The sequence below is a fragment of the Lipotes vexillifer genome, unplaced genomic scaffold, assembly GCF_000442215.2.
Source record: "Lipotes vexillifer unplaced genomic scaffold, Lipotes_vexillifer_v1.1 scaffold1041, whole genome shotgun sequence".
NCBI lineage: Eukaryota > Metazoa > Chordata > Mammalia > Artiodactyla > Lipotidae > Lipotes > Lipotes vexillifer.
In genome coordinates, this window is record NW_006775616.1 from 2,594,295 (window position 1) to 2,612,457 (window position 18,163).

General features: G+C 43.7%; 1 protein-coding gene across 2 annotated transcripts in view; it reads right to left on the bottom strand.

Moving 5' to 3' along the window:
• The window catches only part of CRBN (cereblon), a 26,133-nt gene extending 18,696 nt beyond the window's left edge, over window positions 1–7,437 (bottom strand). The window contains exons 1-4 of one of the 2 annotated variants that reach the window (XM_007450037.1): window positions 7,357–7,437; window positions 3,752–3,864; window positions 1,428–1,630; window positions 435–584 (exon numbers count right to left, since the gene is read on the bottom strand). In XM_007450037.1, coding sequence (XP_007450099.1) covers window positions 435–584; window positions 1,428–1,630; window positions 3,752–3,864; window positions 7,357–7,423 — 533 coding nt within the window. In that variant the 5' untranslated portion in view covers window positions 7,424–7,437. The remainder of the gene's footprint in view (window positions 1–434; window positions 585–1,427; window positions 1,631–3,751; window positions 3,865–7,356) is intronic. The other variant, XM_007450038.1, reaches the window with a different exon arrangement.
• Window positions 7,438–18,163: the final 10,726 nt, after the last annotated feature.

An 18,163-nucleotide genomic window follows, 5' to 3' on the forward strand; every position in this document is an offset into this window, starting at 1 on the left:
AGGAATGCCACGCCACACACAGCTTGCCAGGCTCCGACCTCCCACCCTTTTCAATCTGAAGAGAGGTCTCCAACCCCAAAGAAGCCCTGCCCCACATGACACTGCCTGTAGGGTTTACATTACCGTTCCCAAACCTAGAGGGACATTAGAATCACCTGGAAATCATCAGAAACGATGCTGTGGCCTCCCTCCCAGACTGATGGCTCTCTACGGATGGGAGGGGAGGTTGGAACTCAAGCATCTATAGTTTGAAAAACTTCCCAGGGCATCTGATGCACAGCAAAGTTGGAAACCCCTAAGCTATACTTTCAAAGGGAAAAGAACAACTAGTTAAAAGTCACAATATGTGAAGGGTCAGCAAAACAGAAAAAATATAGGAAAACCATTTCATTGTATGATGTTCAAGGAGCTTTAAGACAGATGGTGTTTCTTACCCGTCTGACTGTGTCCTGAGCTCAAGGACTTTGAATCTTTGTCTTCCGATTGCTTTCACTTTCACGATCTCAATTCCAAAATCCTGTTCTTCTCGATAGGCATATATCTCTGCTGTTGTTCCAAACTGTGCTTCCCTTTCCTGTACATTACTTCCAAGGTAAATTTTAAAAAGGAAACAGTTTTGAACATTTAGTTTTCAGATATGCAAAGGTGACAAAAGCAATACACATGGGAAAACAATTTATAGCAATTGGCTCTCATTGCAAAGCTATTTAATTTTATTTATTTTAGAATCACACAGGGAACTGAGATATGTAAAGAGGCTTCAGGAATTACAGTTAGAGCCCATTAGGAAAAGAATAGATTGCTAGTCATTGAAAATGACCTAAGACTGATAGGAGTTTAAACTCTCACTTCCCAAACCAAACATTCTTTTTATTCAGCAGACCATCCTTTCTGCTGCTTATCGGCAGCACTGTACTGGGGGGCAGAGGCGGGAGGGGGACCTTCCTGTATGGATTTCCTGCCTCTACCACTGATTTCCTCTAATTTTCATGGGATACTTGAAATTCAGCTTCAGTTTAGCACGGGTCTGTAAAAGGACAGCTTAGGAATTTTGAGACGGTGAAATAACTAGTTGCTCTTTTGCAAAAGTAATCCTTTACATTACAATGTAAAGCCCTCTTTTTCTTTAAATAAAGATAGTTCTTGAAAATAAGGTTCTAGAAATGTTTTTCATTAAATATTAATGATATAAAACCTTTCAAATACCAGAAAGTTCAAATGTGTGTGAAAGGTAAAGCCGGATTTAGATGGTAATGATCATACCGAAATACTCCAACTTGCACTTTCACACTTTTTATCCAAATGTTTTACTTCCCAACCTCATCCCATCTCCTGTGCATGCAGAATAGTAGTCAGTTTGGGCTTTAAAACCACCTCTCCTGGGACTGCACAAGAGACTGTTAAGTCAGTCAGCACTAAGATATTACCTGTATGCAAGCACCGCAAAGGTTCTGTCCTTCTGAATTAAATTCCGCACCATACTGACTTCTTGGGGACTGAAAAGCTGAAGAGGTAAGGTCTGCCCGGGAATCAGGATCATCAGCACCTGGGGCAGAACTGGAATCACCGGACAGCTGTCGTCATCGTGCAAAGTCCTGCCATGAAATTCCTCCATATCAGAGCCCAGATACTACAGAAGGACACACACAAGGTCAGTGTCAGTACAGATATGGAGCAGAAACAGAAGCTCGACAGATTGAACAGCAAATCAGCATAAGGAAACACACACAGAGGATACAAATATTTAAATAATAAACTTGTTGTATCAGCTCTCACATGAAAATCTATTTTTGACTCTTAGAAGTAGAATTTCTAATTTCTTGTGAAGAATCTCTCACATATGTAAAAATTCAAGAGCATTTTTTAAGTTCAAAATATTGGGTTGGCCAAAAGGTTCATTCGTTTTTTTCCGTAAGATGGCTCTAGTAGCGCTTAGTTGTCTTCAATTCCACTCGAAACAATTTTGTCAGACTGTATCGCGACAGCTGTCATATCAGCGTGCATTCAAAAAAAAAAACTGATCATAATTGGTGAATTTTTGTGTATTCATTTAAATATTGAAGATGGAAGGAAAAAAGCAACATTTTCATCAAAGTATGCTTTATTATTTTTAAGAAAGGTAAAAATGCAACTGAAACGCCAAAAAAAAAAGATTTGTGCCACGTAGGGAGAAGAGGCTGTGACTGAGCGAACGTTTCAAAAGTGGTCTGCGAAGTTTCGTGCTGGAGATTTCTCGCTGGACGATGCTCCACGGTCCGGTAGACCAGTTGAAGTTGACAGCGATCAAATCGAGACAGTAATTGAGAACAATCAACATTATACCACGTGGGAGACAGCTGACATTCTCAAAATATCCAAATTAAGCGCTGAAAACCATTTGAACCAGCCTGGTTATGTGAATCACTTTGATGTCTGGGTTCCACATAAGTTAAGGGAATAAAACCTTCTCGACCGTATAACCTCATGCAATTATCTACTGAAATGTAACAAAAATGTTCCGTTTTTAAAACAAATTGTGACGGGTGATGAAAAGTGGACACTGTACAATAATGCGGATGGAAGAGATCCTGGGGCAAGCGATATCAACCACCACCAACCACACCAAAGGCCAGTTTCATCCAAAGAAGGTAATGCTGTGTATATGGTGGGATTGGAAGGGAGTTACGAGCTCTTTCTGGAAAAGCAAAAGATTCATTCCAACAAGTACTGCTCCCAATTAGACCAACTGAAAGCAGAAGGCGTCCGGAATTAGTCAACAGAAAATGCATAATCTTCCATCAGGATAACGCAAGACCGCACGTTTCTTTGATGACCAGGCAAAAACTGTTACAGCCTGGCTGGGAAGTTCTGACTCATCTGCTGTATTCACCAGACACTGCACCTTTGGATTTCCATTTATTTTGGTCTGTACAAAATTCTCTTAATAGAAAAATATTTTCAATTCCCTGGAAGACTGTAAAAGGCACTTGAAACAGTTCTTTGTTCAAAAAGATAAAAAGTTTTGGGAAGATGGAATTATGAAGTTGCCTAAAAAATGGCAGAAGGTAGTGGAACAAAAGGGTGAATACGTTGTTCAATAAAGTTCTTGGTGAAAATGAAAAATGTCTTTTACTTTCACTTAAAAACCGAAGGCACTTTTTGGCCAGCCTGATTTTTTTTTTTTTTTTTTTGCGGTACAGGGCCCTCTCACTATTGTGGCCTCTCCCGTTGCAGAGCACAGGCTCCGGACGCGCAGGCTCAGCGGCCATGGCTCACGGGCCCAGCCGCTCCGCGACATGTGGGATCTTCCCGGACCGGGGCACGAACCCGTGTCCCCTGCATCGGCAGGCGGACCCTCAACCACCACGCCACCAGGGAAGCCCCAACCTGATATTTGATTTTGACTAAGCTAGACATCTCTATGTCCAAAGAGCATAAATGACAAGTATAAAATGCTAGAATGTTAAATCACACCCTGGGATCCAGTAGTACAGAGAATAAGAGGCACTTTAGTAGCCCCATTACTAGCAAAGACGTAAGAAGCGCACCAATTCTTCAAAGAATTACAACTAGTAATAGACATGGTATCAAAGTGCTTAAAAATTACAGCTTAAGACGGTTTATCTACTGTCAAGAGCCTATATCCTCATCCACAACTTCTGGTGTGAGGTAATTCCCAGTAATGCTAAAAGCGGTCATTCGTTTTCAAGAACTTCCATCTACAGTTAAATGTACGTATTTATCATACTAGATCTGTTACAAAATTACATACCGTATGTGATGTCGGAAGACTAGTGTCGAAATTTATGATGTTTGGTCTCTTGGGCTCTTTGCTATCCTGGTCTTCAACTTCCATTTCAATTTCATCTTCTTCCTCATCCTCTGCTGTAAAAGTACAGTATTATAAGGAAAAAAACAAACAAACAAAAAACAGAGGCACGAACATGTAAAAGCTATGTTCCCTTTCAAATACATAATACCTTCATGAGGATTCTGGGCGCATGAAAAGAGAGGTTCTTGTGAACACCACACACACTTGGGAATCTGGACAGTACTGTGAAGAGGCAGCTGGAGGGCTGGGGTTTAGGCTGGGCTCTGCCACCAACTACTTTTTTTAAGTCAGTGTTTAATTTTAGAATAGTTTAAGACTTTCAGAAAAGTTGCAAAGATAATAGAGTTCCTGTATACCTCACATCCATTTCCTGATAGCTAATGTCTTGTATTAGTGCGGTACATCTGTCATAACTAAGGAATCAGCATTGGCACAGTACTGTTAACTAAACACATTTTATCTGGAGTTCCTTAGTTTTTATCTAATATCCGTTTTCTGTTCCAGGACAGCATCCAGAACACCACACTACATTTAGCTGTCAAGTCTCCTCAGCTTCCTCTGGGCTGGGCTGGTCTCAGACTTTCCTTGTTTCTGATGGCTCTGACAGTTTTGAGGACTACTGGTCAGGCATTTTTGTAGAATGTCCCTCAATTAGGATTTGTGTTTTGGGGAGGAAGCCTAGGAAGGTGAAGAGTCATTTTCATCATGTCCTATCAAGGGTGCACACTATCGATGTCACCTATAACTACTGAAGCTGACCGTGCTCACCTGGATGAGGCAGTGTTAGTTGGATTTCTCCACTGGAAAGCTACTTTCCCCCTCCTTTCCACATTGTACTCTTCGTAAGCGAATCACTGGGGACAACTCACATCTAAGAAGCAGGGATTATGTTCCACCTCCTTGAAGGGGGACCCACCTGCATAAATGATTTGAAATTCTTCTGCAGAGGAGGTTTACCTCTTCTCCCTTGCTAGGAACTAATTTTGACACCTCAGACAATTCATCCCACCTGATTAAACCTTAGTTCCCTCATTTGAAAAATGACAGGCATGAACAAGAACAATCTCTAAAGTCCTTTCAAACGTTTAACTTTAAAGAGTTTCTGGAGAAGACAGGAGGGCAGTAAGGAAAGAAGGAAGGAGAGAGGGAGGGAGAGAAGGAAGGAAGGAGGGGAGAAAGAGAGGAAGGAAGGAAAGAAGCAAGCCCCCAAATAAACTTCTAAGTGGATAAAGTGTCTTTACAAAGTAGTTCTTTTCCTTTGTGCATATCATTATTTAAATCAAACCACCTCCAGCTAGGTCCCTGACAAGAAAATATAAATGTTTTTCAACATGGCAAATGCCTTGGACTCTCTATTAATTCTTATAAATTCCTTAGATATAAGGCTTTGTCAAAGACAACAACATAATTATTTCAGTTTAAATTCAAATGTTCAGTGGTTGAACACTTCATACATAATTTTCCTAAGCACAAAGGAATTTCATTAAGAGACCGAGAGATGATAAAGAAAAGTCTAAACCGATGACAAAAATATTCTGACGCTACTTCCTTGCGTTCACAATTCTGACAGCACGGCTTTCACTAGGCATTTTGACACTTTATTGCTCTATTACACAGAGTTTAAAAGGTCAAATTTTAGCTTAAAGGCTAGAATTCATAATTTTAAAATTTACATTTTAACTGTTCCAACTTCCATCTCGAAATGATTTCCTTACACCAAGGAGTCTTTCTCATATATAGGGCAGAAACCCACTTCCCCCACCTGGCTATTTATCTATTAATGTTTTGTTTGGTTGGGACAGATTCTTCGAATCTTAAATATTAAGCTAGTTCCTTAGCATTTAAAGTGGATTACTCTTCAAAACAATTCATTCTACATGGATGTATGGACAATCCAATGTTTCTACAAATAAAACTCATGTATGATTTGCAAAAGCATGATTATTGTATTGACAATGTCTCTGAGCCCTTTCGCGCCCGATTTTTTTGGACAAAACACACTGACTGTTGAGAGCTTCCAGGGTGAAGTGTGGTGACTCATCTCATGCAGGAGCAGCATGCGGATGCCAACAGAGCATCAGCATCTTCCCTGACACACTGGCTTTGGCACAGACGGAGCGGGGCTGATGCCTCTGAAAAAACAGCTCAGCTCTTCAGTCAAGTCCAATTCAGCTAGGTTGCTTCCGGATCAACCACTGAGTCTGATCCTGATTTATTTCTCTGGAAAAGGCCCCTCCTATATGGAGGGCATGCCTTCTAGTCTCTTCCTGTTCCAACCCACGCCACTCCCAGTGGGCAAATTCGTCCTCCAAGCACAGCTTCTCTTAGGTCTCAAACCCACAACTGTTTCTTTGCAACCCCCAGTCTCACTGGCAAGAGATGCAAGATTCCCAACACTCCGACCCAACCTTCCAGGCCTTATCTTCTGCAAGTCTTTTGGATGTCTCCAGTACACCCCACAGGGCTTTCCCCCAATCCGTTTCGGCCCTGAACAATCCCTCCCTCTGATGGGGGGGAACAACATTTGCTTAACTGGCCTAAATCAACGGCCTTCTGCTAGTTATATTTTCAGGAGCCTCATATAGATGATAAACGTCCTCAGGTATCAGACTGTGTATCATACCTCTTTTCATCTCCAGGACACCTAACATACTTCCTGACACACAGTGAAGGGACTCAGCTAAGAGTCTCCGTCTGGCTGATACACCTCTTGGAAAGCATCTCCTGTCTAGAGCATTCCACGACAAAACTGTACAATTATTCAAGGTTTTTTTGTACCCAGTATTCCAACGTAAGTCCTAAGTATAAATTTTCATAAAACATAAAAGAGAGAGAAAACTGAGTTTAACATCACAGTCCTAAGTATCTCTAATTAAGCTTGTGCTACCATGTGTTTGAACTATGTGCCTAAGAACAGACCAAATACTGTCTTGGCCGTGAAGTGGTTACGAAACACCACCTAAGCAGACAGACAGACTCGGATAGGAGTCCAGGCCCTGCAACTGTGTGACCTTGGGCAAGTCACACACTAATCTACCAATCCATTTCTCACCCACCAGACCAGGATTAGAAAAGAAATGTGGAGAGGATTAAACGGAGAAACGCATGCAAAGCGCTTATGGCAGGGCCCGTGACGGGGTAAACAGTTAATACATGGTAGCTGTCACCCTTATCAAAGGGAAGAAGTCGAGGAAAAGTCTGGGCTGCTGAGCTCTGTCCCAGTCCCCCGTCTCTTCCCCCGACCCAGTTTCAGACCATTTCCTGGGAGCCAAGTTCTGGACAGACGGAGGATGGACAGCATGGGATCCCTGCCTTTTGGGGGAGACGCCCCTCCCCGCCTCCCAAACCCTCGTCCCCAGCCCGGGGGACCGAGCCGCTGGGCTAAGCGCCGCTACTGGGTCCCTGGCCGGCGGCCCGATCCGCGGCCGCTTCCGGCGCGGCCCCGCCGGCTCCACAGCGCCCGCCCGCCTCCCCGGCCCCGCCGTGCCGCTCACGGATCGGGCCTCGCCCCCTCCCGCCGCCAGGGACCGGCCCCGGCCGGTTACCGGGAAGGAGCGGCAAGTGATTGCCCATGTTGTTCCCAGCGTCTTGCGGATCTCCCTCGCCGGCCATGTCTGTTTACCCGCAGAGGAGCTTGGGACAGGGCGGCGGCCGAGCCGCCGGGGGAGGGTCCGCGCCGCGCCGCCGCCGTCGCGCCCCGGGCCACAGCGCCCTCTGGCGGCGCCCGCGGGGCGGACCGCACGCCGGCCCGCCCGGAAAGGCGCAGCGGGCGGGAGGGCCGTCGCCACGGGGGCCGAGCGCTGTGTCCGCTGCTCTCCGTGACTTGGTGCCCTCCTCGCTCGGTGCAGAGCCCTTGCCTGTTCCCGCCCCTGGCACGACATTTTACATGTGGAGAAACAGGCTCAGATTCTTTAGTCTCCACCTCGCTCTTAACGAGGGGGCCGGGGAGCAAATGGAAACCCAATTATACAGCATTGGCTCCAATTTTTAAAATACAAACCGTGTACATGGAGACTGGGCCAATGCATCAATTATTCCAAGGCCGGTTGGGTTGTAGCCGATTTTCAACAGTCTTAAGTAGTTTACATATATAATTAACATGTATTGGTCAGAAACAAATACTGGAAATGATGATAACACAAAATACAAAAAGGCCTATGACTGGCAAGTGAGATTGTCAGAATATAAAACAGCTTACTCATTATTACTTTAACAAAAATGAGTCATTATATGGCCAAAAAAAAAAAAAATACTGCAGAATGCAGAAAGATACATAATTCTGTTGACTGGTAAGGTTCCTGTTTTGGAGGATGGAGAAAAGTTTCCTTAGTATGTTTTCAAGGCATCTTTTCAGCGAAGGAGGAAACTGACAACTCCGTATATGCAATAAAACAGCTAAACATTGTAGGGAGGAGAGGGGTGAGGGGACTCCTGTGAAGAAAACAATAGTGAATGCGGTACTTTAAAATGTTTGTTCGAAAAGTTTGCTCACTGAACAGTTACAAGCCGAAAGAAAACCTCGGGAGACAGGCTGATGAATTCATTCAGAGTCACTCTGCCTTCTGTCCCCGAACACACTCTTGGGCCTTGGTCGAGTCATTTATGGACTCAGTTTACCCATTTGCAAAATGAGAATGGGTCAAACAGCATCTCAGATTTGTTCTAATTAACAATGGCTGCAGTATTAATGATAGCATCGCCTTTTATGGTTATATAAAACAATTACAGATTATAGGTTAATAACAATTACATAGGATACATTATTGTGATGGGTTAGTAGAATTAAGATGGTCACTCTAGACAGCTGAAGGATGAGAGAAAGGAGAATGCAGGAGAGAGAGAGAGAGCAATGAGAGAAAGGCTGGGCTCTGTGAGTGTGTGTGTGTGTGTGTGTGTGTGTGTGTGTGTGTGTGCGGGAGAGAGAGAGAGAGCGATGAGAGAAAGGCTGGGCTCTGTGTGTGTGTGTGTGCGGGAGAGAGAGAGAGAGCGATGAGAGAAAGGCTGGGCTCTGTGTGTGTGTGTGTGCGGGAGAGAGAGAGAGAGCGATGAGAGAAAGGCTGGGCTCTGTGTGTGTGTGTGTGAGAGAGAGAGAGAGAGAGAGAGAGAGAGAGAGAGAGAGAGAGAGAGAGAACGGTGATACCAAATACACACACATATATATATACATTAGCAGTCTTACTATGGTTTATAGAATTGCAAAGAACTGTGCTCACCTGCAGCAGAAGTTTCTTTACATAGCAAACATCTGGCCCCTAAACGAGGAAGCTCTGACCTTCCCGGGTCCTCCCCAGAGGTGGTACCAGCACTGTGCCCTGCACCCCGGGTCAACCAAGAACCCTGTGGGCAAGAAAGGACAGCTGTGAGCCTGGCGGGGTCAGCAGATGTGGCTGGAAAAGCACTCGCTCCTCTTTCTTCCTTTGTGCTCAGCCCCAGGGTCACTGATGCTACCATCTGTGTACCTTTCACTCCCCATTCACCTCCTTTTCCTCGCCTCCATTCACATTCACCATCTGCTCCCGCCTTCATTTCATTACCTTCCCGCCTTGCTGGAGTCTACTCAGTCTTCCATAGCTTTGTCTTTCAATAGCGGTAACAACAAATGATCACTGAACAAAAACATCTCAGCAAGCAGGTTTCTTGAATTAAGCCCTGGTTATTAAAACCAGAAAGGAAAACGTGATCATTCACCATTTATTTTTAATTGGGTAACTTTATCCTGAAATAAGGCATCACACTGAGTGGCTTACATTGCTTCTTGTTTGTATGAAATGCATTCATTGATAAGGAGCTCTGCAAACCAGTGGGAAAGGAAACTTATAATATCATAGATCTTTGTCTTATAGTTCGAGAATTAACTTTAATAGGATATAATTAAGGCTGATATTAGATGATACAAAATTAGAATCAAAAACCCCCACTGCACTTTTAATTTCTGGCTTCTACACTACGTTAGCAGCAAGGGATACACATACTGGGAAGAGACATTCTGGGCTCCCTTCTGGCTTTTGCATTATCTGCAAACAGATTTTTCATGTGTTAAAGAAAACTACCGCCTTGGTCTAAGCAGCCAATGATCTCTTGCCTGGAATACTGCAATAGCTTCAGTGATGGTTTTCTGGCTTCCACCTTTGGTGCCCACAGCTCATTCTCAACAAAAGAGCCAGAGTCAGACCACGTGACCACCCTGCTCAGAGCCCCTCCTTCCCTCCCCACCTCACTGTAAGCCACCTCCTCCCAGTGGCCTCCACATCCTGCTCTGACCTCCCTTCACAACTGTCCAGGCTCTCCCACTGCTCGGGCCCCTCTGTTACACAACCAGGCAAGGGCTGCTCCCACCTCAGGGCCTTTGCACTGGCTATTCCCTTTGTCTGGAATGTTCTGCCCCAGTGTGGGCATGTGATTTGCTGCCTTACATCTTCCAGGTCTTTGATGAAATGTCCCTCCTTAGGGAGTCTTTCCCAGATTACCCAATATCTAACTGCAACCCCACCCCAGTCTCATCACCCTCTCTCCTCCTTCTCTGCTTTATTTTCTTTCAGAGCACTGATCACCTTCTAAAACATTGTGAAGCTTACTTTTTAAAAATATCCTCCCCACTCCAAGAATGTAAACTCAGTGGGGGAAGTCAGAGATCTATGCCTCTTGTGTCTACTCCTGTGTCCCAAGGGCCTGTCACTTAATAAATGCTCAAAAAAATGTTTATAGAATGAAGGAATGAATGAATTGCACAGTTATGGGAGACATTGCTGATTGACCTGTCACCAATTCCTCTCTTCTTCCTGGCTAAGAACCCTCATTTTGTTTGGGGCAACGGTGTGCCCAGCCCCACAGAGTCACATTTGCTCTAAGCCCGTTATAGCCCACTCCCCTTCCCTGTGATTTTTTGCAGCTCGTGGCAGCCAGGAGACACAGTTCTGGCTGATGTAACACAGAGAAAGTCGGCGTGGCAGCCATGGAGAACAGTGAAAACGGAAAGTTTTTCCTTCATGATTAACGGAAGAGATTTCATTCCTACTCACTCCTGCAGGGATGAAGATTAAGCTCCATATTGGTTTGCCCAATAAAACCAGCCAAGCTAGTCCAAACAGCCAAAAAGAGCTTTTAAAGGAAATCATGAACTTCAGAAAAATCAAAACTAGGTTTACTTGTAGTTATATTTATCATTTTAAAATGAAGGGATTAATTCATTAATTTTGGAACTCTGTAAATCTTCTGACTCTTTACCTTTGTGTGCAAAAGCACATGTAAGCGACAGCTTTACCTCGTCCCCACAGCCCTTTCCCAGTCTTCCAGTGTGACACTTCTGTCTACCACTCTTAAGACAGAGGTCAAAAACTGGTGACCCCCAAGAGAGAATTCGAAGGAAGTGTTTGCTCTTTGTGGTATTTTGAGCTTTTGAATGAACTGACAACATTTAGAAATTGAAGGATACACATACAAATATTGATTTCCTTTTAAAAATGGGAACATTTGGCAACTGTAGTTTAGATTCACGTGTGGGAACAAATGCCTTGAACAAACTGGCAGCTGTCCTTTTAGATGGGGTGGCCCTGCCTGGATCCGTTCGGCATTGTGTTTGACACCTGTCGTATGGGCACGTATAGGGAGAGTGACACCAACCCTAACTGGTCCACGGCAGCCGTGGCGTGTGTCTAGTGGACCAGAGCACCCACTGTCCCATTCCCCTCTCCAAAGTGTGCCAGTTTGGACAATGAATTATATGCTCCTGAGGAGCTTGGAGCACTGTGCCGGGTCTATGCAGTCTTCAACAACCACTGTGGAGGATTCCCAGTCATGTTTAGCAATTCCTTGAGAAGAAAGGGTTGGAGTTAAGGATCTTCAATTCTTTGTAGCTCTGCAACACTTCCATGAAGTCGTGCTGTTACTAACTTAAGAAAAAAATCTTTGGAATTAAAATCCTGTTAAGTCTCATGGTCCTAATTTCCAGAAACCATAGCTAGTTTTCAACACTTGCCCAAGTGGACAGATCTTTTTAATTTGGGGGCGGGGGCGGGCAACCTGAATATCAGGAAAAGTAATACTCTATCGGGGCCAACGCATCTCTTCTTTACTTCTCACCTTCAAGCGCTGGATCTGGAAGCCATTGTCACGGGATGTGCATTTTGGCATCTATCATCCTGTAAATCCCAGAGTTAAAAGGGAATGAAAGATGGATCTTGGCTGTTTACGCAGCCCTAGAGGGGAGAGAGCAGGCATAAAACCAGATTTATAAGGATATTTCATGGCCCCTTCAAAATGCTGACAATTGTATTAACTACTCACTTTCCTATTTCAACAATATGGTGAATCATTTGGGATTCGAAAAAATAGCTTTATATACATCTCTGACTGCTACGGTAATATTTTCAGAAACACCAGAGCCTATTCAAGTCCAAGCAGGTTGGATTATTTGCAAAAATGATTATTTGTGATGATACTTAATGCTGCAATTTACTGAGACTTCCTGCCATCCCATCCATCTCTGACCTGACAGGTAAAAGAGGGAAGATTGTGCAAGACAGTAAAGTTTTGGGCAATTTATGGTTTTAAACTTGTATACTGTTTTCATGACTCATCCAGGAGCTTTTCCTGATGCCACGTGCTCTTTCCACTGCAGTTAAAGGCGTCCAGAGTATCACAGGAAGATGAACGCAAAGCAAGGAGTGCAGAGTCCTGGGTTCTAGTCACTACCTTGTTTCCAGCTGTGGTCTTGGCTGGGTCATTTCAATGTCTCCCCCTGCTGGCCTTTTATTCTTGGTCTTGCATGTAAGGGTTTACAATGGCCAGGGTGTGTGAAGTTTTGCAATTAGAACAAAATCTCCGTGGATTAACACAAGTTTTTCTTTTCTTTTTTTCTCCCAAATCAGGTCTGTTCTGGGTTTGGTGATTCCCTGAGATAGATCCCCAGTCTAGTCTGCTTCCTCAGCCTTGTGCCATCTCTTTATAGGTATATAGGTCTATAACCAGCGATTGCCATGGTATAGAAAAAGGCCTGAAGAATTGAGCACTGCCTCTTAAATGCTCCTGCCTGCTGGTGACACCTGTCCCCTCCACGCAAACTGCACTGGTTGAAGTGAATCCAAGCCTGACTTCAAAATACTCTGTATTTTGGTTGCACCAGTAACATCTGCCAGAGGGTGGAACCAACTCAGAGCTTCTCCTGTGTGTCTGTGGGTGTGTGTATGCCTACATGAATGTACATATGTGTACAAACATATATACACATGTACACACATATATTCAGATATATACCCATATATATTTCAGAATACTTTGCCCAGATAAAATTTACACGGATGCATAAATAAATAAATAAACAAATGAAAGTGGACCGCTTGAGGTTGATGCTTTCAGCTCTCATCACACTTCTACACTTAAGGGGCACCATGGTTTGACAATCCATGGACAGTTCTAAAACGCTGTGATGTGACCCAAGGCCAGGAATTGAGTAACTTCATAAGCTACTAGCTCAAAAATAAGAGACCAGCACGATGACCAGTGCAGATGTAATGAGAATAAACTATCTCATAACATCTGCTCTATATGAAAAGTCAAGCAACTCAAGAGGGAGATGAGAAGAGAGAAAGGAAAAACCGCTCAGATTAGGGTCTGAATAAATATGATTCCAATGGCCTGAAGAGGATTTGGGTCCCCAGATTCTCGTAAATGCATATTCTTACCTACCACTGACTCGAGTTTACCATTCACATCAAAAAGAGGCAGAAAAATTTAGATCCCTGGTGTTAATTGGGATAGGTATGTTATGTGAAGTTATTAATGGATGCATGAGAAATGTGGCTTTCAATGAAAGAAAAATAGAAAGAAGGATAAAACAGTCTAATAATGTGTTCGGTAGAGAAACTAACTGGAAAACCAAGTAGACAGAAAAAGGCTTAGTTGATCTGTAAGCCAGGGCCAGAGCTGAGAACAGAACCTGGACGTGTTCAGAGACGAAAATCATTCTAAGGGCTTCCCTGGTGGCGCCGTGGTTGAGGGTCCGCCTGCCGATGCAGGGGACACGGGTTCGTGCCCCGGTCCGGGAAGATCCCACATGCCGCGGAGCGGCTGGGCCCGTGAGCCACGGCCGCTGAGCCTGCGCGTCCGGAGCCTGTGCTCCGCAACGAGAGAGGCCACGGCGGTGAGAGGCCCGCATACCGCAAAAAACAAAAAACCAAAAAACCAAAAAAAGAACATTCTAAGACTCCAGACTCTGAATTACTTGGCTCTTCTCCAACTCAGATTAATAAGCATGTTCACTGCTTGCGTGCTGTGTGCGAGGTGATGTTACAGGAACCAGGGAAACTGACAGCGCGAGAAAACACACAGGAGTGCCTGTCCTCGCGGAGCTTACATCCTACTGGGAAAATGCGGATAATGAGTTAGTTAGAGAAAAAAGATGACTGAAATGTAGTCTCTGCCCTTGGCTGGGTTGTAGTGTGAAGGTGAGGGGCGGGGGAAGCAGCATATAAACCACCTAACAAAGTACCCAGCGCAGCAGCCACATTATACGTTGCTTTTTTTTCTCAAAAGAAACTGTATGTAAGCCATGACGGTTGCTGGAAGGAGGGGACGCATTTCTATAAGGAGTTCAGGGACCTCCTAAGAGGAGGAGGGTCCTCACCACTCTTATGAAACCACTGGACTCGGCATTGACACAGGGCTAGTTAGCGTGGCAGTGGCAGCACGAAGCTTCTCCTTCAGTTGTCCGCATTTCAGTGATGACATCAGACCGCTGCATGTGGCTACAGCAACCAGCAGTCAGTAGGCCTTACAGTGTAAGCATGTTAGATTGGCAAGCACTGAAGGGATGTATCACTCGCTCAATTTCCTTCTTAAAAATTACTTACAGACTTAATGCTAGCCATCTGAGAGCTTAATAAAAACTAAGGACCCAAGAAGAGGGATCTCATTATGTAAAAGGATGCACCTTCAGTCCTTACATCTAGAAATTTATCCCATGGAAATAATTCACAGAGCAGACAAAAATTTACACACAAAGATGTTCGAAACAGCATTATTTAAAACATGCAAGGTGGAAACCAAGTCAATGTCCAATATTTTCTGAGTCATCTGATCTCTTCCTTACAAATTGTTTCTCTGCTTGAATGAGTCAGCATCAGTTTCTTTTTGTTACTGAAAATCCTGACTGATATATATGGAACGAAATGGACAAACAAAATAATACACAACCAAAATAATGAAATATTCTGACACAGTGGTTGCCTCTGGATACTGGGATTCCTCCCTCCCCCCAGTGGCTTCTAAAACCTTTCTATTTTTCCAAGATGTCATGGTTACAATAATTTATGAGTAAACATAACTGTAAGTACTGTCATAATTTAAAAAAAATTAAAAGGTGTATTTTTTTTTCCCAAAGCGATCACAATAGTAGTTGAAATAAGACACACATAAGTGAGAGCACAAGCCACAATGGGACAAGCGCTATCTAGAAGAACTTCCTGCCGTGGGAGAGTAGCGTATAAAGAATTACTTTACTAGATGGAGTCATACACTGGCCTCGAGGTTCATTGCTATCCAAACAGAAACATATAAAATCCACCTGAGTGGACCAAGTCTCGGGCCCAGCATCATGCTTGTGAGATTGTCCTTGTTTTATTATGAGTTTCCTGTGTGCTTGGGCCTCCTGGAAGCCTGACAGAGCACCTCCCCTAAGTTAGAAGACTTAGTTCTGGTTCTCTTACTTGCAGACCAGCAAAAACCCATGTTAAATGGTTACTCTGATCCAAAATTGATACGCATGCTATCCTTTCATTGAATCTACAGCAATCTTGAGAGGCAGGTGCTATCATCCCTATTTTTTATGATCACAAGTCACCTTCTCCCTATGAAGTGGGAGGTTCAGGCTGAATAATTTTCTAGGTCCCAATCAGCTTTCATTTTCTATGACTTGGTGAACTCAGATCTTAGCTCACAGTGTGTTCCTTAACCTTTATCCTATCCACTTGGTCCTCACCTCTCCGCTGCCTAGATCTACCTCCAGATTTGTCCTTTAACTATAGATGTGGAGCACTATTCTTGCTTCTTTGGACACCCTTCAGCTTCCCCCAAGACAGATGACATGGAGAAGCAAGTCCATGGGGCGGGAAGATGAAGAATGCATGTAGGTTTCTCTAGAGTAGTAAAATTAGGTGTGGCCTTGACTCCACTGCAGGCTGCAGGGGTTTTCCTGGATGGATGGTAAATGCATCCCAGGATGAAAGTCTTTTCTTTGGAGACAGTAGACACAAGCACATAGAGATTTTCATTTTGATGCACAAGGAGGACTATTTATTAATGAAGTTTAAAAATAAGGGTAACTAAAACTTGGTTTTCATAAACTAAAATTGGGGTATTATTAGACTTTGCTAAAGACTTTCATTTTCTGTTCTATCAAGAAGTCTGGAAACCACCCAATGCTTTGGCAGTACGGCAAGTATGGCAGCATGAGAACGTGGAAGCATGAGGTGAAGGGGTTCCCAGCACTTTCTAGAAGGGTTCTGTATTACATGGACTGCATCTGTGCTGTCTCAGTCGGTCTTGGTCCTGGACTGTTGCTCTCATTGTTTCATGAATTAATGTAATTGAGAAATTATTTTGGGATTTGCCCTTGCTGATCATTATGTTGGTTGGCTGAAGCATTTTCAGAGATGTGATTGTTACTGTGTTCACTCCATCATCTAGCCATCTTGGAGTTCTTTTGTTCTAGAAAGCCAGAACACGTAGGATGGACAGAGGCAGGGCTTTTGCACTGCTGTAATGAGTCAAGATCTAAGAAGTCAGAGAGCCACTGATTTACAGTCCAGCTTGATGTCTTTTGTGCTTTATCACATGGCTATTGTACTCTCAGCAGGAGTCTCTCTGTGTTGGCTAAGATGCTTGGGCAGCCACCATATTCCAATCAAGCAAAGTGACTGTTCTGCTTTAAATATAAGTCAGGCCTGTCCCTGGAAAAGCAGAGCATCCTGGGATTAGCCAGGCCCTCAGCACAAGCTCTCACTGTGCCAGGCTTGGGCTTAAAAGAACAGAGTGGTGAAGCTCTTATTATTCTGAAATAGTCAAGTGTAAATCTTGCTGATGATGGTTTGGCCCAATGCCTTGGGCAGAGATGTAATCAATGAATTTGAAAAGCCATAAGCGTTTTCCTGAAAAAGTATTTCCTACCTCACTCAGCTCAAGGGTCCCTTCATCCAAAAATCTTTCCTGATCTCTCCAAGCAACTATGGCATTTGCCACTTTATTATGAAATTTTATTTTTATCTGTCCCATTATCTGTGGAGTGTCTGCTGAGGACAGAGACCATGCCTCACTCATCTCTGTATGCTCCGTGAATAGCCCAGTGCTGGGATGGGATTGATAAACAATTGTTGGACCAAATTCAACTTGAAAAAGAACGTGACAGACAGAAAAGTCCAGCCTCTGCCTATCCTGTCATAGTATGTGCTGTTAGAGGGATGGATTACAGAGAGAACCCAATGCCACTTGCAGCAACATGGACAGACCTAGAGATTATTATACTAAGTGAAGTTAAGTCACACAGAGAAAGACAAATACCACATGATAGCATTTATATGTAGAATCTAAAAAAAATGAATCAAATGAACTAACTGACAAAACAGAAATGGACCCACAGACATAGAAAACAAACTTCTGATTACCAAAGGGGAGGGGGGGGAAGAATAAATTAGGAGTCTGGGATTAACAAATACACACTACTGTACATAAAATAGATAACCAACAAGGACCTACTGTATAGCACAGGGAACTCTACTCAATATGCTGTAATGACCTATAAGGGAAAAGAATTTGAAAAAGGGTGTATATATATATATATATATATATATATATATATATACGCAGACATATATACATGTATAACTGAATCACTTTGCTGCACACGTGAAGCAAACACAACACTGTAAATCAAATATATGTCAATTAAAAAAAGGTAGTATAGGCCTCCAGGCCCCAAGTTAGGACAAAAGAAAGGGGAAACACATGGAAGATAATGATTGTAATAATCTACCTTAGCTGAATGCTTTCTACCTGCCAAGCCCTGGGAGAGAGCTTCCATCCATTATTTCAGTTAATTCTCCCAATAGCCCCAAATGTAGGCATTTTTAAGCCCACTAGAAGGGAACCAGAGAGGTTAAGTTTGGTTATTAGGCCTACACAGCACGGAAGCAGCAGAGCTGGCAATTCAAATTCACACCAGTTTGTCTCCAAAAAGAACTCAGTCACTCTAGTTGAAGACCATGAGAGGCATGGTCTGACCACAGGTGGGACACACCCTGTGGGACGAGGGGCAGAGCAGAAGGGAGGCGGGTGTGGTGAAAGCCTTGGCAAATACAAGGG